The 21,543-nt window shown below is 40.3% G+C and overlaps 1 protein-coding gene across 1 annotated transcript; it reads right to left on the reverse strand.

The window, feature by feature from the left end:
* Positions 1-16,924: 16,924 nt before the first annotated feature.
* On the reverse strand, positions 16,925-21,118 carry LOC110709181 (ABC transporter G family member 11-like). The gene is made up of 10 exons (XM_021887396.1): positions 20,517-21,118; positions 19,387-19,676; positions 19,104-19,275; positions 18,867-18,989; positions 18,653-18,781; positions 18,366-18,560; positions 18,191-18,277; positions 17,761-18,033; positions 17,561-17,668; positions 16,925-17,351 (listed from the first exon to the last, which is right to left on the reverse strand). Exons 1-10 carry the CDS (start codon positions 20,916-20,918, stop codon positions 16,974-16,976), a joined length of 2,157 nt encoding a protein of 718 aa, XP_021743088.1. The 5' UTR covers positions 20,919-21,118; the 3' UTR covers positions 16,925-16,973.
* Positions 21,119-21,543: the final 425 nt, after the last annotated feature.

Below are 21,543 nucleotides of genomic sequence, written 5' to 3' on the forward strand. Positions count from 1 at the left end.
TACGACGGAATTCCGTCGTAACCCTACTTTACGACGGAATTGACATATTTTACGACGAACTTTTTCCGTCGCAATTTCGCTGTTTTCTTGTAGTGTTTTATAATATTGGTGATCACCTTATTAAAGATACTTTATGCATGGCCATGAATATGATGTGATATTAGTACACTGAGCGCGGGGAAATTAGGTCGTTAACTAACCTCCTTACGACCAAACAATTTATTATAATCCTAAACTAACCCCTAAACAAGTCTAGTGGTAAGTTCGGAACCGAACCACAAGGAACAGTAATGTTAGATTGTTCTCGATCTAATGCTTAAGCTACACCGAAGTCGATTTATGGATAGTGGACACTACAACTACACTAACACACATATAAAGAACAAATATTATAAAGTCTACTAGGGGTAAAGATCCACTTTGAACAATTAACAAGTTAATGAGAATCAATTTGAAAATCAATCATGCAAAGAAAGAATTAAAATGGGAATTAATTACACTTAAGAGCAGTCTCTCAAATTCCTAGCCTAGATCCCTCATTGACTAGGTTCATAGAAGAAATTTACCCAATATGCAATCAAATATAACAATTCTAATTCACAATCCCTTGTTAAACTAGAACTAATATGCAATTAAGTTTTCTATCATGGGAGATCAATCCAATCTAAAACAAACAACATGCCATCATCAATTCAATCAATTTAATCACACAATTATCATCAAATTTATCTCAAATAACTCAATTAAACATTACAAAGCTTAACTCAACACCTATTAGAAGGAAACCTACTCAAACATGATTAACAAAGCAATTAAAGAAAGCATAAAGAGAAAAGAGAGTAAGAATGCTCATTGATATAAGATGGAGATCTTCAAATCATAAAATTCCTCCTTTGATTATCCAAAATCCATGAAAACCATTGTGTTTCTCACTTTCTCTCTCTTAAATTTGAGAGTTTATCTCTCTAAAAACCTAAAACTAATCTAAAAACTACTGAAGAAATGAAATCCTCCCTCTAAAATGAGCAAAAAATCTATTTATAGCCCTTACTATTGCCTAGGAAGCTCCGCAACAAGTCGAGCAGCGCGCAGAGGAGCGGGCGCTCCAATTTCGTGCACGGGCGCTCCTAGCTGCAGAAAAATATGGCAGAATCGTTCCAGAAAGTTTGGAGCGGGGCTCCTCACTGGTGCGGCCCCGCTCCTCTTGGACTGGGCAAACTATTCTGCCTCAAATGAGCATATCTCCCACGTTTTACATCGGAATTGGGCATATGACCTGTTGTTGGAAAGATCTCAAGATAAGATTTCATCTCCAATTAGAATCACCCCAAAATGTTTTGTAGATGAAAAGATATAGGCGTTTGAAGTATGATCTTTGCAAATCAAGTGAACATTTCTTCATTACTTGTTCTTTTATGTTTTATATTTCTTTAATCTTGAGCAATGAACTTATCCAAGTGTTCCTAAACATAAGATTAAACCAATAAAGTTTAATCTAATGTCATAAGCCACCAAAATATGCAAGAAAAGCCAAAATTGAGCAATAACGACATTTCACACACAAACATGACAAATGTAGTAAAACGTTATTAAAACCAAGTAAAAAGAAAGAAAAACTATGAAAAACTAACTAGAAAACTCCTAAAAATAGCGACATAAATGACACTTATCATACACCAATGTATTTCTTTCTACAATTGGCAAGACAATTAACTAATACTCATACTGCATTAGAGCCTTGATTGTAATCTTGATACATGCTAATCTTGTTGGACAACATTTTATACTCTTCTGAAGTACTTTATATAACCATAACACATTTTAATGTACTAGAAATGATCTCTCCAGGAGATGCATCAAAATGTGTCACTTTCTCAAATTTGTCATTGTCAATTATTGCTCCATTCCTCTTCTAGGGATTCTTATCGTTGTAACCCTTTGGATTACCACACTTCAGGTGTGCTAGTTTCAATAGCAACTGATCTTGTCCTTTTAGGGCATCAACTTAATATGTACATTTATAGCTGGTATATAGGTAATGACATTTATTCATATCCATCTTCAAGATGGTATCATTCTAAATATTTGATTATCAAGTGGCCACCTCTATTAAATAAATCATTAATATTTAGACTAGTGTATGTACCAAACTGACCATTAACATATTTAATTATTCATGTGCAAGGATTACATAAAAACAATGTAATAAACACAATCTCCCCCTAATCCTTGCATATGGGGGTATAAAAGTAGTCCAACAATCTTTAAATTCATTCTCTTTTTAAGCCATAAATTCTTTTAGCAATGCATGTATCAAACAAAGCAAAGTCAATCTTTTCCTCTTGCCCAATTATATGAATCTTTATATTGAAAATTATGAAAAGTATGTCATGCTCAATTTCTTAATTTCATACAATTATTTCTTACTCAAAGGAATATTATATACTCACGTTTACATTTCTTATGAACTTTTGCATAAATCATGATCAATAAAGTCAACAAACATTCTTGTTATCCTTTTCCATCATACACCAATATCTCATTCACTTCGGGGGATGAATACATCTTAGTTACAAATATTACTTTTGAAAATAATAGTTCATTATTTTAAATATTTATCAAAAAGGTATTATATTCTGTTTAGGGTATTTTTACCCTAGACACGTGGACCAATGAGAGGTCGCCACGTGTCAAGCTCAGGATGGCCCATGTGGCTCAACATCCTCTTGACACTTAGCGCCCTCAGATATGCTTCTGAAATGGCGGCCTTCAAGGGCCCAAATTCCTAGGAGCGCCGTAAAACGGCGCAGCCCACTAAAATCTAGGTCAAGTGACCTAGGTAGGGGCACATTCTCCAACAACCCTATAAATAGGGAGATATTTCCCCATTTTGGGGACAGATTCAATCATTTATTACACCTTTATTCTCTTACATCAGAGAAAGACCTGAGCTTGGAATCAGAGCAGATACCCACCTAAACTTCCGTTCTCTTTATTCCGTTTCAAGTTACTAACTTGACCATCGGAGGCGGAGCTCCAACCACCCGAAGTCTCCGTTATTTTGCAGGTACAGCTCAGCCGGATCAGACTTCGTGACGTAACTCTCCCAAGGGAAAAAAGCACCCAAAACATTTTAGGCCGTCTGTGGAGAGAGTACCTCGAAGATGGTTCAAGAGTTTGTGCCACCCCCTAACCGTCTGGGCGATGACCCAGAATTCTTTACGGACCAGGAGGATGAAGATTCTCAGGTCGAAACCTTTACAGCCGATGACGGCTCTCTCAGAACCAAGCGCATCCGGCCCAAAGACACTCTAGAGCGGGGTGCCTCCCAGGCGGGTACAAGCCGACCCTCTGGGCAATCGGAAGGGGAAACCCAAACGGCCGCTGGATCAGCACCTGTCACCCGAGACGAACTCATGAGATTCATGACAAGTTTCAAGGGTGAAATTAAAGAGCTGATCACCCAAAGTCGGGCTGGCCCAAGTAAAGGGCAGTCGGCGAAGAAGACTCCTCCAAAGAAGGGGAGGTCAGTCAGAAACAGGCAGCCCACACCTCATCCAAAGGAAAAGGCAGCCGGGACCATTGATTGGTCAAAAATTCTCCTTCCTAAGAGGAACAACAACAACACCCACTAGACTCAGCAGCCGGTGGGAAGCAAAAAATCAATTCTCGATGCCCGGGAAATCATCAACTGGAAGAGAAACCAATCACTGTCTTAGTCGGCTTCAACGTCGAACTTTCCAGACAGTTTCATCAACATTTCTGCAGGGAGTGTGCCCTCCTTGCATGAGAGTCTGACAGGCGGCAATACCGTCAATTCTGGCCCTCATATGATTGGAGCGGTACCGTACGTGCCTACCTAGGCTTACGAACAGTATCCTCTTCACTTCATGCAGCCGACTCTTTTTAGAGGTCAGGCGACATATCCAAATGTCCAGCCATTGGACTGGCAGCTTCGTCTGCTGCGCCTAGGTGAACAGCCTTCTGCGTTCACCCGGGAGATAATTGAGGCGGCCCAGCCGGGCAAGGTTAAAAATGTATTGGTTGGTACCTATGACGGTACCATCAATCCGGAAGACCACCTCATGGCTTACACCAACCTCATGTATCTGCAGGGGTTGGATGATGCCACTTGGTGTCGGTGCTTCCCGGCTACATTGAAGGGCATTGCCCAACAATGGTTTGGTAATCTGCCAGCCGGGTCCATCGATAGTTTCAGGAAGCTTGCCTTCCTGTTTGCTTCCAACTTCTCAATGAACATTCCTGCTAAGAAAACAAGCCTTGATTTGAGCATTGTTAAGCAGGGAGAGAGAGAAGGGTCGCGCTCATATGTCAGGCGGTTCAATCTGATCAGAATTCAGATTCAGGGACTGTCTGATGAGGTAGCTTTTATAGACTTGTTCAAAGGTCTGGGAGACGGGTCGACCTTTAAGTTCGACCTAGTTAGAAAAGAGGCTTTCACCCTGCAGGCGGCCCTGAGGGAGGCGGAAAGCTACATTCAAGCTACCGACCTCTGCTCGCGTGGTAGCCAGTCGGACTCTAAGAAGTCCGACAAGCTGAAAGACAACCGGCCTGCTCAGCCGGCCAAAAAGAAAGAAGAGAGCAAGAAAAGAAAAGAAAAGAAATCTGGGCGGTAAGTGATTCTGACCAGCCGTCCCAGAAGAAGAAAGAATTTAAACCGTACGTCCCAAAGTACAAGTTTAACAAGGACTGCAACTCCATCCTCATGGAGATTAAGGACCGGCTGTCCCTAGAAAAGCCGAATCCAATGAAAAGTTCCATTCAATCAAGGAACAAAAATAAATTTTTCCAATACCATGAGGAAGTTGGCCATGACACCAACGACTACTTCAGCCTTCAACGGACGTTGGACCGTCTGGCTAACAAGGGGATGTTGAAGTCCTATATTTCTAAGTCCCCAGCTGGGGCTAAGAAGAAGAATAAGGGTCAGTCCTCTAAGACTACCCCCCAGCCTGCTAGTAGCTCGGATACCGACAAGGAGCCGGTTTACACAATAGCAGACGGGTTCTCATGCGGTGGCCCTACCATCCGGGGCACCAAGAGCCATCTTCGAAAGATGGACAAAGATGATGATGGGCAGGCGTCTGCAAGCTCCTCCTTCCCGGATGTTCTGATCACTGAGAAGGATAGGGGCAGTGTTCGCCGCCCACACGATGACCCGGTCGTCATTGAATGTAAGGTAGCCAACCAACTGGTCGGGCGGATCCTTATTGATACCGGAAGCTCATCAGACATCATCAGCCTCCGGTGCTTGCAGATGCTGAAATATAATGACAGCATCTTGCATCCAGTCACCCACCCCCTAGTTGGGTTTTTTTTTTTTTGGGGGGGGGGGGGCGGGATGGTTTACCCAGTCGGAAGAGTCGATCTACCCATCCGGCTGGGTGAGAAAGGAAAAGGGAGACATCTGGTCGTCAAGTTTTTGGTCGTTGAGGAGTTGACCGCCTACAACATTATCTTGGGCCGGCGAACCCTCAACGAATCCAAGGCTGTAATCATCCCTTCCCTCATGCTCCTCAAGTATGAGAGGGATGACGGCTCTGTTGGTTCCTTGAATGGGGATCAGAAGACGGCCCGGGAGTGCTATCTCTCAGCCGTTAGAGATACCGTGGCCCCAGGCGGCCAGGAGCCAATAGACCTTGACAACGTCAAGGAGGCCGATCAAGCACCAGCCCCACCAGCAGCCAAAAAGAAAAGAAAGGCACCTATGCTGGTGGAGGTGAAGAAGGAGAAAAAATAGCAATCACTGACCGGTGAACGGTCAGATGAGCTTCGTCCCCAACCGGCTGGTGAGCATATTAACATACCTCAGGACGACAGCCGTCCGCAGCGTACCGTGAAGGTTGGGACGGTTGCCTTTGCTAAGTTAGGTGCGGACTTGCACCTTCTGCTGAAATAATTCAAAGACATTTTTGCCTTTGAAGTGGAAGAGATTCCAGGCGTCAGCCCTGATCTTGTTGTCCACAAACTCGCCGTGGATCCTAAAAAGAAGCCCATAAGGCAATAGAAAAGAAATCACGGCGAGGAAAGAAGTCAGGCGGCAGCTGCCGAAGTAAAAAAGCTGTTAGATGCTGAGTTCATTCGGCCATGTAATTTTCCGACTGGGTGGCGAATGTAGTGCTTGTAAAGAAGTCGAATGGTACCTGGCGGATGTGTGTTGATTACACAAATCTCAACAAGGCATGTCCAAAGGACAATTATCCGCTTCTTAAGATCGACAGTCTGGTCGATTCAACAGCCGGGCATGCCTTGATGAGTTTTATGGATGCCTACTCCGGCTTCCATCAGATACCCTTGTGGAAGAAAGATCAAGAAAAGACGGCCTTCGTCACTGATCAGGGGCTATTCTGTTACACGGTGATGTCGTTTGGCTTGAAAAATGCGCCGGCTACGTTCCAACGGATGATTAATAATGTCTTTATTAATCAAATTGGGAGGAATGTAGAGGCATACATTGATGACATGATAGTCAAATCCAAACAGCAGGCGGATCCTTGCTGATCTCCGAGAAACCTTCACCACACTCAGGCGGCATAAGGTTATGTTGAGTCTAGGAAGTTTCTCGGATTCCTGATTGATTAAAGGGGGATAGAGGCTAACCCTGAGAAGATACAGGTGGTGATTGACATGAAGTCACCCCGCACTGTCAAGGAAGCACAGAGACTAACCGGTTGCCTGGCTGCTCTGGGGAGATTCCTCATCCGGTCAGGTGACAAATGCCTTTACTTCTTCCAAGCAATCAGGAAGAAGACCAGATTTGAATGGGGGAATGAGGCTGAGGCGGCCTTTCAACGGCTGAAAGAACACCTCCACTCTTTGCCAAGACTTGTTAGTCCACTGCCTAGGGAGGTGTTATACATGTACTTGGCTGTCTCAGATCATGCCCTCAGTGTCGTTCTCCTTGCTGAGAGAGACGATGTTCAGCTTCCGGTCTATTTCATTAGCCATGTCTTAAAAAATGCTGAGCTCCGGTACCCCATGGTAGAAAAATTTGGCCTTGCCCTGTATATGGCTTTCAAGAAATTGAAACCGTATTTCCTGGCTCATCCGGTGGTAATCTACACCGACCAGCTCCTCAAGCGGCCAATGTCTACTTTGGAGTCATCCGGCAGAATGTTGAAATGGGCTATTGAAATGCAAAGTCTTGAAATCACTTTTGAACCTAGAAAGGCAGTGAAAGGTCAGGTGCAACCGGATAGTGTTGACCAGGTTTGGAAAATGTATGTAGACGGAAGCTCAACGAAGAACGGCTGCGGTGCAGGAATCATATATGAGTCCCTTGAGGGGGAAATATTTGAATATGCACAGCAGTTTAAGTTTCAAGCCTCAAATAACGAGGCGGAATATGAAGCCCTGCTAGCCGGAATCCGCATGTGTAAGGCAGCAGGGGCAACTAAAATTGACGCCTATTTTTATTCACAGTTGGTCGTCAGCCAGTATGAGGGAGCATATGAGGCAACTCATCCGTCTATGATCGAATATCTTCAGGAAGTCAAAGAAGAGACTGGGGCACTTGAGGAATTCCGTCTGAATCAAGTGCCTAGGTCCGATAACAACCAGGCGGATGCATTGTCTAAATTGGCTTCTTCCACCTGCTGTGATACTCCTCGGTCGGTCTTTTGGGAAGTTCTTGAAAAGAGAAGCATACATGAAGAGCCCATTGGAACCTTAGTCCGAAGTTCTACCTGGATGGATGGCATGCGGGCATATTTAGCAGACGGTAAGCTTCCTGATTCACCACAGGAGGCAGCCGTCATGAAAAAGCGAGCGATAAACTTCGAGTTTAGAAATGGAGAACTCTTCAAGGCGGGTTTCCTCAAACCTTTATTAAAGTGTGTTACCCAAGAGTAGGGGAAAGAAATTCTCGAAGAATTGCATGTTGGATACTGAGCCTCTTATATAGGCGGCAGGTCCTTAGCCGTCAGAGCCAGGCGGCATTACTTTTGGCCTACTCTTGAAGTAGACGCCAAAGAGTTAGTCAAAAGATGTGACAAGTGCCAGAGGTTTGGCCCACTGATTCGCCGCCCGGCTACTGATCTGACGGCAATCCACAACCCAGTCCCACTTTCCAAATGGGGCATGGATATCTTGGGTCCTTATACGCCTGCTCCAGGCGGAAAGCGCTACATTTTGGTGGCTGTTGACTGTTTCACCAAATGGGTAGAAGCTGAGCCGGTTAAGAACATCAAGACAAAGGATGTCATCTCCTTCATCTGGAAGAACATCATCACCAAATTTGGGGTACCTATGTCTATGGTGTTTGATAGTGGCCCTCAGTTTGAGACCCCCCAGCTCAAGACTTGGTTAGGAGATCAGGGTATCTCACATTATTTTGCATCAGTCGGCCGACCCCAAGCAAACGGCCAAGTTGAAGCCTTCAACAAACTCATCTCAGACGGCATAAAAAAGAAAATTGAAAGAGCCGGTGGTTTATGGGCAGAAGAATTAATTCATGTCTTATGGGATATCCGAACTACTGCTAAAGGGGCAACCGGAGAAACCCCATTTCTTATGGTATACGGTGCTGAGCCGTCTTACCCATTGAGCATTATGAGCCGACTCTCAGAGTTTTGCTCTATGATGAAGAGGCAAATTGGGAGGCCATGCGGTTGGCATTGGACTCCTTCTCGGAACGTAGGGGCAACGCTGCTCTGCGCCATGAGATATACCGTCTGAGAATGACCAGAGCTTATAACAAGAGAGTGCACAAGCGTCCCCTGAAAGTGGATGACTTCGTGTTACGAAAAATGGAGGCAACCGGTAGGGCTAATGAGGCTGGGAAGCTAACCCCTAATTGGGAAGGCCCCTACCGGATATATGAAGAATTCAGGAACGACACCTACCGTCTGGAAACCACGGACGGCCGCCGCCTGCCTAGAACTTGGAATGTAGACAATCTAAAAAAGTACTACTTCTGAGAATGTATAATTTTTGTAAACAGTAAGTCAATTAATGAAAATTCAGGCTTTGTTTGCAGAGGTATTTTGCCATTTTTATTGTTCGTCCGCCTGGGCAATACCCAGACGGACCCTATGTTTAACTTACTAAGTTTGATACTTGGTTTGGTTGAATGTTATAACCGTTTGTCTGCCTGGGTAAAACTCAGACGGACTCTTTGTTTGAATAACTACGTTTTATACTTAGAGCAATCTAGTCCACCTGGGTAAATCAGACGGACCCTTTGTTTAAATAATTACGTTTAATAGTGTAATTTAATAAATTTGTTGACCGCCTGGGTAATACTCAGACGGACTACTCGCTCAACTAACTAAGTTCGATATTTAGTGTAAATCCAATGTTGTAATAACGCTCGGCCAATGATCCGATTAAAAACTTAAAACGCTTAGTGGCTATACAACCGGTCTCAAACAAGACCAAAGGCCAATACGGCCGGATGGTTGCTTATTTTATAAAACCGCCTGTCCAATATGGACAAAGGCGTCTGGAGACACCCCGGGTGCAATCGTCGCAGAGAACAGACTATTCGTCGGTTCTAGGTACAAATGCAGATGGCGAAAATTGAACGACCAAATTGGTCAACTCATAATTGTCTGACCAGAATAATCTATGAAGAATAATTAAGTAACCAAGTACCGGATGCCCTAAAGCATCAGTCGGTCATCGGTTGAAATTCTTACTTGGGTTATTTATTCCAAAGTTGCACTCATTTCCCCTATTGGGGCAAAAGATTGTGTAATGGCTACGCGTTAACCCCTGATGGAATATAACCGCCTGGGTAAGAAGCTCAAAGCACCCGCTTTTATGGCCAGCTGTGCACTTGGTTTGGGGCAATCACCATTATGATTGATTGGCCTAAAAACACTCCATACTTCTCCTAGTATCAAGTGTTTTCAAGCCAATCAATCAGCTTGAAATAAAACCAACCACACAGCCGCCCAGGGGCAAGAGCACCCGGATTGCAAATTGCCGCATGCTTTTTTAAGTTAGGCAAAATATTAAAGAATTGCAAACAGATGCAAAATTCAAATTGAAAAACTCAAACACAAACATATATAAACACCGACTAAGTCGGAATACTTCATTAATATTAAGAATGGCACAAAGGCCAGAATAAACGTTATCCAGAATCACATCCGGTGAAGAAACCAAAAATCAATTGTTGACCCAACCCCATGGTCGGTAAAGATACAAGATTACACGACATACAAGCCGGTAGAGAAAATGGTTAGCATACTGCCACAGTAGTTGGGGAGGCTCGCCTAAGGCTGAGGTGGATGCTGCTCCGGCTGAGTCTGGCTGGCTTGACCTTCGTTATGATCATCCGCCGCCGGCTCCTCGTCATCAGAGACTTCATATCCCTGCTTAGCAGCCCAGTCTTTGAAGTGAGGCGGTGGAGCATCACCCAGTTGTTAGGCATCATACACCGCAGTGGCGTAATCATACCTCAGCTTATAGACCTCAAAATCTATTTCTGGGTAAAGGAGGCTCCAGGTGATCTTCAGTCGGGCCAAGTTGTCCCACTCATTCTCCTCAGTCAGCCAGGTCTGCTCTTGGGCCAGCTCGTCCGACTGCTTGTTGCGCAGATTGATGAGCTCGACCCTCAGGCGGTTATTGTCTGTTTTGAGTTAAGCATTCTCCTTGTCAGCATCTTCCAATGCCTTGAGATCTGATTTGGCATCTTTCAGCTTCTTATCAAGGTCTTCAGCCCGGCTGTTAGCTTCATCGTTTGCAACCGTCAAAATCCGGATCAGCTCCTCTTGTTTCAACTCTACTGCTTTAATCTTTAAATTACACATATAATCAGAATGTTCAGCAAAGTTGAGGTTTTCTAGGGCCCTCCGTTTGGCGTCATTTACGTTTTCTTGCTTCCGCCTGAAGGGGCCCCGGAGACTGTCCACTCTCACCATAGCCTGTGACAATAACAACCGGTTTATGAGTTACTTAGCCAAATTAAAGATAAAAGATATCAGGGTAGAAGGATTTTTTACCTCAGCCAGAGAACCCATTATCCAGTCGAAGTCCACGACCTGCAGATCAGGTATGGAGTTCTGCTCAGACCGGGTGAGGGTCCTCACCATTCGCTTTGCAAAGCTTGCAAGATCTGGCTCATCAGAAGTCGGATCTGCATCAAAAGTAGCGCTTTGTGAGATAGAAGCAGCGTAGTCGGCATTCATCCGTTGCCGGCTGCTAACCGACCCTTTTGAAGGATCAACCTTGGTCTTGACTCTCATAAAATCAAGTGGCCAAGGTATTTCAGTTCGTTCCTTACCTTGGGCTTCCTGATGGGTCTCCGTCTTCTTCTCCTCCCCAGTGGTTGCCGCACCGCTTGCAACCTCAGGTGGCTCGCCACCCTTTGATGCCGTAGAGACATCCATCGCTTTCTGCTGTGAGCGTTCTGAGCTTTTGCTCAGTTTTCTCAATACAGCAGGAGATTTGCCCCCAGTCGTTGGACAACCGGATTGGGCAGACGTTTGTTTCTGGGGTGGAGGGTCCTTCTTGGCGGCTTTGGCAGCCGGAGCCTTCTCCAGATCATCTCCTTGCCTTTTGAGCAGCTTGGAGAATGATCGTGGAATCCTCTTGACGGACTCTTGAGAGAGAAACAAAATGTAAGTATACCCAACCGGTAAAAAAAAAAAAAAAAAAAAAAAAAAAAAAAAGTCAGGCGGTTCAGTATTCTACCCCTTGGAAACATGGTACTTAGCCCGCAGGCGGACAAGAAGCACTTGTCCTTGAAGAAGTCCGGATGGGGGATCCAGTTTTTGGGTACAATAATATGAGTCCCATCCCCCATGGGCTCAGTTGTTGTTTCAAAGAATCCCGCGCAGTGTCCGGTTGTGTCTTAGGGTGGGGGAGGAAATCAAATAAAACTTGTCCTTCCACCCGGACCATTTGGACACTTTGTCCAAAGTCATTAAGTATTGGGGTAAGGTAGTCAGAGTATAACATGCCCCACGGCCGCCTGGAGCCTTGCTCAAATAGTGCATGTGAGCGAAGGCAGAGAAACAGGGGTTTAAGTTCTGAAACTCGCAGACAGCGATGTAACTTAAGATATTCACCCACGAGTTAGGGGTGAGCTGCCAAACCCCCAGATCGTACCCCTTGAGGATTTTCCTAATCCCGGGGTGGAGGGGGAACCGGAGGCCGGCTTCGATAACCGCCTCGTAGCAGATGAAGTAATCATCTGCATGGTCAATGTCTTCACTCCAGGCCATTACAGCATCAGCCGGAGGGATAATAATCTCCCAACCCCTTCCAAAGGGGTGCTTCTCCTTGAAGGCCCTGAACCCGCTATTAAGGAGGGCGATATTACTCGGCAGCATCCGGGTCTTTTTGGGGTTGGGGTTATCAGCAACCTTGGGCAGCTGCTGATAGTCAGCCGCAAAATCATTCTGGTCGGAGCTGGAGGATTCGAATCTTGATCCTTGGCCGGCCTCAGCACCGCCGGCTTCGTTAGAGGAGGCGGCTCCCTCGCCGTCTACCTCTCTTATCCAAGAGCTCCCGGAGGTATAGGGAGCCTCTTCGTCAGATCCGCTCTCCTCCCAATCCCTCTATTCCCCTTCCGGGAAAACCTCATCGGCTGGCACTCTCATAGTGCGCCGGCTCTTAGACCGCCTGACCGTCTATTTCGTTCTGGCCATTGTGTCCTGCACAGACACAGAGAGGGAGGAATTCGGAGATGAGCATATTGGTTCCGACAGTCCAGAAGAGGCACCCCCTGTTCTAGACTCAGCCGTTCCGGGGGATCGGCTGAGTGTCCTAGGCAATGCCGAGTGGGTGGATTGGAAACTCATTTATATTCTCTAAAAAAGCTGGGTATACAGGCGAAAAAAATTGTATACAAATTGAAAGGGAGGAAAGCTAAAATGGTACAGGCGGTTACCTTGCTTTTACTCTGGAAAAATCTGAAAACCGCTACAGCCGGTGAACCGGGTGATGAACTGCTAGCACTCGGAAGCTTGAAACTTGCTGTGACGCAGACGGGAGCAGAGAAATCTCTCTCTAGAATCTCTCTTTTTCTCTCTCTAAAAAGTCAATGTGAACGTAAGGTGTGAAAAGGAGGGGGGTAACTTTCTATTTATAGAAAGTAAAAGTGGGGGGAAAATTTTTGATTTGAAATTCAAAAATTTTACCCGTTACTGTTCTCCTATGAAAGGTGGACACGTGTCACAGGCCCCACGTGATACGCACGTGTGACCTGTGAGGGGCAAATGTTTAGGGTATTTTTACCCTAGACACGTGGACCAATGAGAGGTCGCCACGTGTCGAGCTCAGGATGGCCCATGTGGCTCAACATCCTCTTGACACTTGGCGCCCTCAAATATGCTTCTGAAATGGCGGCCTTCAAGGGCCCAAATTCCTAGGAGCGCCGTAAAACGGCGCAGCCCACTAAAATCTAGGTCAAGTGACCTAGGTAGGGACACATTCTCCAACGACCCTATAAATAGGGAGATATTTCTCCATTTTGGGGACAGATTCAATCATTTATTACACCTTTATTCTCTTACATCAGAGAAAGACCTGAGCTTGGAATCCGAGCAGATACCCACCTAAACTTCCGTTCTCTCTATTCCGTTTCAAGTTACTAACTTGACCGTCGGAGGCGGAGTTCCAACCACCCGGAGTCTCCGTTATTTTGCAGGTACAGCTCAGCCGGATCAGACTACGTGACGTAACTCTCCCAAGGGACAAAAACATCCAAAACATATTCCATTCTTCAAATTCATTCCACATAACAATACAAAGCAAAATTACCATTATATATAGGTGCAAACTTTATAATTAAGAATTCTGATTTCGGTAAGAGGACGGAAAAATGAATTATTCACAAGGTAAATATATTATAGAAATTAAAGAGTGTATATGAATATAATTAGCATGCAAATTCACCCTCTTTTCAATAGATTAAATTAATAATTAGATTTGATCAACCATCTCATAATATTGTATAGTGTTCCTTCAAGGAGATCAACAAAAATACAAAAGAAAGTGGTATTGAAGTCTAGTAAATTAAACAAGGATATAATATATTACATATAAATGGAAGCATCTATGATTAGATATGCATTGGCAACATTGCCACAATCAACTTTTCTATAAGTTCAACAATTTATATAACCATAAAACTAACTATACAGAGTATAGTAGTTTAACCATCAAGATAGCACGCATAATAAATATATATGTAGTAAGTTTTACTTCAATTTATCAAATTATGCTACCAATATGACAAACACCTATCATATAGGTTAAGATTTGGAATATAAAAAGGAAATAATAATACAGTAGGATTTATAAAGGAAACTGATTCTATGAGGTTTGCATTATCATTAAACATAATATATACAAGCTAATTAAGAGTTAGCTAGGTAGATAATCTCCTAACTAAATCCCTTAATATGTGGGATAACTATTGACTAAGCTAAAGCCTAGCTAATTCCTGGACTATGATAAGTACATAAAGAGTGGAGATATATACAGTAAATATAATGCATATATTCTAACAATTTAACAATCACGAATATTCACTATATTCCTAATTATATTAATATAGTGGTTAATAATATTATATGTACTATACATACACACATGTTTCAAAGCATCTATGTTGTTTGCAAACCACAACTAAGTCAACAAAACATGAAACCACACCTAATGAATATATACATAGTATTATCAATATCCATTTGCTTAACTTAGCATAACAAAACATGGCAAGTAAAGTGAACCTTTGACTCTGAAACTCGACATTAATACCAAACAAAAATTCATGATAATTTATAAAGTTATCTATCGCTAAAGTTTTATAGTGATATAACAAAGCATATATAATTAATTGAAATGGAGAAACCGCATACTCCTTAATGATACAACTAGGTAAATTATGGATTCTAAAACTTATAACCAGAAATGTAATTTATTTCAAGAAGAGCCTGACTACTACTACTTTGTTAATTCATTTATAAACTAAACCCAAAACTATTGTGTAATTGATACAACTATATAAATCTTTGATAAAACAATAAGGCAGTGAGTGAAGTGCGAGTAAATTAAAGATTTAATTTGTAATATAATCCAATCACAAAAGATAATTAAGGGTTATCGATAAAAGATATATATATGCCATCAAATAAACAAAGTAGATAGTAATCACATATATATTCACATGTAAGTACAGTGAAAAACAAATACATGCATGATGATACGGGGTATATGATCATGAATATATATAATCAAATTTATGGAATTGTAGAAGTAAATAAAGAAATAATACTATATAATAAAGAAATTAAATAGACCTGGTTCACACTAATTTATTGTGGACCACTAACATTAGGGAAACTATGGTTGTTTTATTAGAAAAAAAAACGGTCACTATAATAGAAAAAAGGTCTCTATGTTGAAATAAAAGTCATTTTGATAATATATATGCTATAAAAGGTTAATTTTTTTAATGAAATATTTTATATACTGGTTAATTTGAATAATAAAGGTACGGTCACTATGTTAAAATTAGGGTCATAACGTTGTAGTTTAAGTTCACAATAATATTAAACGTTATACTAGTTTTAATAAAGGTTACTATGTTAAAAATAAGGTTACTATGTCAAAATTAAGGGTCACTATGTTCAATATAATGTCAGTTGCATGTGTATAAACCTCGGGTCCACAATAACATTATTGTGGACCAGGTCCACGCAAGATTTTCTGAGGACCTGGTCCACAATAATATTATTGTGGGCCCGAGTTCTATACACACGCAACTGACTTTATATTGAACATAGTGACCATTATTTTTAACATAGTAACCTTATTTTTAACCTAGTAACCTTTATTAAAACTACTACAACGTTTAATAATATTGTGAACTTGAAATACGACGCTATTACCCTAATTTTAACATAGTGGCCTTTATTATTCATATTAATCAATATATACAATATTTCATTACAAAAATAACCACTTAGGCCTATATATTACCAAAATGATTTTTATTTCAATATAGTGACTTTTTTTAAATTATAGTGACCTTTTTTTTATTAATAAAACAACCATACTTTCTTTAATGTTAGTGGTCCACAATAAATTAGTGTGAACCAGGTCCACTTAAGAATTTATAGGTCCACGCAAGTCTTTTTGCCATGAATGATCAAAAAGTAATCCTATGACGCAAGGGTTTAGTGGATAATAATCCATTCAATTAACAAAAAATAATATACTTATGAAAAAAATACAAGTTAAATAATAGTGACTATTAAGTTAAGTAATCAATATAAGTTTGGCAGATTAAATCATAGTGCATCAAAAATCTCACCAGTTGTCTTGAAAATATAGCACATACATTCCAACTTTCATTCATTCCAACTTATATCTACGGAAAATTATTTAATAACTAAGCATTGGAGTATATGTGTACTGTGTACCTTTGTTTATCTTTGAGATATGACTATAATCAAACGTGCGTGCAGGACTCTCACAGGTTTTATAGTGAATAATCATATTTTGTGCTCAACTGGATAAAGACTGGTGCTGATAACGTGTTGTGAAATAGGGGGAAAATATGAGAGATGGAGAGAGAAATAATCTGTGTAATCTACTTGTATTCATATAATGGAGGTATATATATATATAGTACAACTGTACAAGTGATAGGGTTTGCTTGGAGAATAATAAATCCTAAAATCTAGAAAGTTCTGAAATGATACAAGGGTATAATGGGCATCCACAAATATATATTTCATATCACTCACAATATAATTAGATTCAATAATCAAATTCCCATATTATAATAAAAATTGCCTCAATGTTGAAGTTGGAAAGAGGACTAATGCTACAGATAAATAATTAAATCATACATTCACAACTTCAGCATATATATATATATATATATATATATATATATATATATATATATATATATATATATATATATATATATATATATTATAATATTTATGAATATTCATTTTGTTGAGCATATTTTATGGTCATCATCACACCCTTCTAAGGATATTAGTAGTAGCATTCGCAGAACTAGAACGACGAGCGACATAAGCTCTAAGAGAAGGGGATTGCGAAAGGCGATCTGGTGCAACCGTGGTAAAATTCTGGTTACGGTTCTTGTGTTGAATTCTTCTCCTAGCTATGTAGCCTCCGATCCACGGGGTGACATCCTCGTTGATTTTGATCACGATGAAGAAGATTATTCGATAAACTATGATCATGCTGAAGATCACGCTAAGGTCCAACCATTTTGAACGTGTTGTATCAATCTGAAATACGTATTCGAGAACGTACTCCCCAGAAATCTTTGGAAGATCCGGTGTCCGGTTGTCGAATACCACCCCCTTCAGATCATTTTGGTATTGTCCCTATATACAATAACAATTAGCACCATTTTCATAACATTACATATTTACCATATAATATGATTTTACATGTTTACCATTACATATTCGAGTATTGTTAACAGGGGAGTAAGATAAATGAACTAATTGTTCATTTATAGTAAGTTGTACGAAGAAGTTTCATTTCCTTTCAATTTCTTAAAGTAGAAGCAGCCAGTATAGGGGGTAAGTACCTGGAGAGCCCAGAAATGGAAACTGATGTAAGACATAGGATAACGCCATACTGGCTTTGGTATGTCGTTAGGAAGCCGGAAGAAACCCGAAACAAGCATGAAAATTCCCTGAAAATAAGGGCAAAGTACATGAAGAAATTCATTGCTGAAACATAGGTCGACATTGCTATTATTTACATGAAAATCTAAATTTTTTTTACCTGTATGCCAGCTCCAGTGATAATACCCATGAGAAAATTGGGAACAATGCTCGCGATAGCCATCATTAGACTCTCAACAACGGTGACACTTGCATAAAGACAGAGTACAAAGAAGATGTAGTGCTCGAAGCCAGGGTGGAGACGGACCATGAAGTAACAGACAGTGCCCGAAAGAAAGGTAATCATCATTAGGAATGGCATTGCAGATATTGTGTTGCTGACCACAAACGCCGTTACTCCATAGTGCCCATTCAACCTTTCTCTTTGGAATACCTGAATGTAACACCATTTATTACTCTTATGTTGTACTTGTTTTTTATTCCTCTTATTTGTGTGGCCTAAGATGCTTTCGAAAATTATGAAAACAAGTTCAAAATTAATTTAGAGAAGTACAATGGACACAATATGGGTAAGGGTACGAGAATTTTACCTTCATATCTTCAACAAAGGACGGAAATCCACCAATAGACATAAATGTGACAAAGCCAAAAACAAATGATGCACAAGAGCCTCTCGCCTGTAACAGCAAAGGAGGACAGTTATGATCAAAATGTACGTTAGTGAAATAATGAGATGAATTCAAAAATCATTAGTAAGTTAATTACCAGTATGGCGTTGAAACTAGTTCCAACATTGAAAAAGATTGATCCAATACAGACAGTAACCACGACGTAAATTACCAGCCTGAGCCAGTAGTAACCAAAGTCTCTTGACATGTTTGTGAACGAACGTTTAGTTAAGGTGAATGTCTGCATCAAGAAGCTGGCCTGACTTCCTCCCGAGTCTATAACCGTTCCTTTCTGTCAAAGTTTACAGCAAATAATTTGAGCATTGAACAAACAGGACAGGAAGAAAAAAAGTTATGGTGAAGGGAAATAGACAAAAAACTTACCACTTTAGAGATTTCTTCTACCCTCTGTAGTGCTGAATAAGACTGTTGAGAGGTGGCATAATAGCTTATCAGAGTTCGAGTAGCTTCCGCTGTTGTGATCTTCTCTAATGGGTCATCACTTGCTTCAAACTATTTATTTTAGCGATTTGTAAGTAACATTCATTACTATCTCATAAAATTGTTAAAAATGTTTGCGAAATTAGTTGATATTTACCCGTAGTTTCATTGATCCTTTAAGAGTAGCCTTGACTTTGTCAAAATCAGAGTTGATACACCTAAGGAAGTGATCAGATGGATTCCTCAAAGCAGGGCAAGGAAAACCAGCTTGAGCAAAGAACTACAATATTATTTCATCATTGAATTAATAATAATTGACAAATTACCTCAATAAAACAGTTAATGATTTTGACAACCAAAGAAACAAACAGTTTAAAGATTTGAGACAAATTACCTCATATGCCTCTGAAGCTTGCCCGAAATAAACAGTCTTTCCACCAGAAAGCAAGTACAAACGATCGAACAACTCGAACACCTCACTACTAGGTTGATGAATCGAGGCAATAACAGTTCTTCCGTCTCTGGATAGTCCACGTAAGGTTTCTGTCACAAAGAACGCAGACGCACTGTGCAGGCAACAACGAGTGAACCTATGTTAGTTTACAATATCTTTGATCGACGAATGACTTAAACATAACAATGCAAGTAAAATTGGTTTCGATGTTAATTAAAATAACCTGTCTAGACCACTAGTAGGCTCGTCAAGGAAGAGTAATCGCGGTCTCATAAGGATTTCGACAGCTATACTAACCCTCCGCTTCTCCCCACCACTAATCCCCCTCAAATGCCAGTTTCCAACCACAGTATCAGCACAATCTTGAAGGCCCATTTCGATGATGGTGCTTTCGATCAAAGCTTGCTTCTCTGACCAGGGCATTTTATCCGGTAATCGAAGCCGAGCTGAATATGCTATTGTTTCTCTTACTGTCAATGTCCCAATCAAGTTATCATCTTGTGTTACATAAGCCTGCATTCATACATACACAACATTGTATCATATATTCATATTATAATATTTTTACAACTTGTAACATTGCAATAACAGATTATATTATAAGTCGATATTAATCCGTTATTAAAAATTACATCAACCCAAAATTGGCAAGCTAAAAGATGAAATCTAGAAACAACATTAGTAAATTTATTTAATTTAAAGTACAGTCTACCAACTGGGTAAAGTAAGCTAATTAATTTCATTAATTCCTCTTACCACTTTCTACCTAACTAATTTTATTAACCGAATTTTAACAACAATCTATATTGATCAATTGACGATTATTACCACACACAAAAAAAAACAAAAAAAAAATAAATAAAAAAATAAAAATAAATATAATAATTCTGAAATAATATATGACCATTAACCATGCTTTCTCATTTAAAAACAAAAAATTCTAAAAAAAAAATAAATCGATATAGGTACAGAATAAGACTTATTAATTTTTCATTTATCGTAACAAATTAAAATACTTTGTGTAAATAAATTACTATTTAGAGTATATCAGATCTACTAAAACATAAAAATATCCTAAACCAGGTTCAATTTTGTTTTATAACAACATAATTATATTAGAGCAAGGTTCATTCTTGTTGTCACATACGACAAAAAAAAAATCAAACCAAGTTTCAATTTTGTTTTTGTTAATAAAACCATCATTTAAATAACACTACCTATATAAATAATAATAATAATAATGATACTCCCTATGTCTTAAAAGTTCTTCATATTTAGACAGTGATTTTGTGGCTTAACTTTAAAAAACGGAGGGAGTATAAAAAGACGATGATAGATAGATATGTAGCTTACCGCAGTACCGAAAGAGAGCTTAGTTTTGCGACCATTAAGCAAGATAATACCAGAGAGGAAAGCATTAGCAGCAAGACGGCTGGAAAGAGCGTCAAGAAGAGTAGATTTACCAGAACCAGAAGGACCCATAAGAGCAGTAAAAGTACCAGGCTCAGCGTAACCTGTTAAGCTTTCTAACACAGTTTGAGTATCACCGCTACTTAATGTTACCATTACTGTTAGATCTTTCCATGTTAGCCTCGCCGATACGTCGCCGATGAAGTCGGCTTTTGTCATAACATGATCTCGCCATAGTGTCTCACTTAAGGGACTTAACCCCGGTATCGACACCGTTGTCGTCGAAGATATCCCATGATTGTTGTTGTTGTTATCATGTTGTGGTTTGTTTGATTCTATCTCCATTTTTGTTTGTTTTTATGGTAAGTTAGTTTTGGGAGGAAGAGAGGAGTTTTATTGTGAGAAGTAATTTGTGTATTTATTAAGAGAGGAGAGAGAAGTGTAAGGAATTGAAGTGATGAAATGAGAATTGTATGGAGAGAGGGGAGAAATTCGTGAATTTGACTAGGACTCTTGGAGGTTGGGGAGATATTATTAGACAACAACAATAAGGTATTTATTTTTAACTTAGATGTTAGTCCATTTTATTTGCATGCTTAGAGAAAATAAGGCTAAGGATACACCTAAGATAATTAATAAGCTATTAGGATTATATTGATCTTAATTTAAGCTAAGTTTTATAATTTTTACTCTGATAAAAATGAAGAAATATGCATTTATAGACGCTTCTTAGAGACCGAGGGAGTAAGTGATTTCATAAGTTTCTCGATTCGATTTGAGTCGGTTCATTTTGTATATTAGTTATATCTTTTTCACTTTAATTTGAGCCAAATCACGTATAGTCGTATATGCGTTCATATTTTAAGACAAGGGTACATGCTTAAAATTGAGTTGTCGCTCGTATTTGATCATGAGCGAGCTAAGTTAATTAGGTAGAGTCAAATTTGAACAATTTTGCTTCCACTAAAAA

Source organism: Chenopodium quinoa, unplaced genomic scaffold (genome assembly GCF_001683475.1).
Source record: "Chenopodium quinoa cultivar QQ74 unplaced genomic scaffold, ASM168347v1, whole genome shotgun sequence".
NCBI lineage: Eukaryota > Viridiplantae > Streptophyta > Magnoliopsida > Caryophyllales > Amaranthaceae > Chenopodium > Chenopodium quinoa.

Bases quoted from the DNA above. Each gene is read 5' to 3' on its own strand.
- LOC110709181 (XM_021887396.1), bottom strand. From the start codon at position 20,918: ATGGAGATAGAATCAAACAAACCACAACATGATAACAACAACAACAAT. The intron at 18,561-18,652 runs GTAAGTTTTTTG...AAACTTTGACAG, and splicing joins TAGAAGAAATCTCTAAAGTG to AAAGGAACGGTTATAGACTC. The intron at 17,352-17,560 runs GTACTTACCCCC...TATTGTATATAG, and splicing joins TCCATTTCTGGGCTCTCCAG to GGACAATACCAAAATGATCT.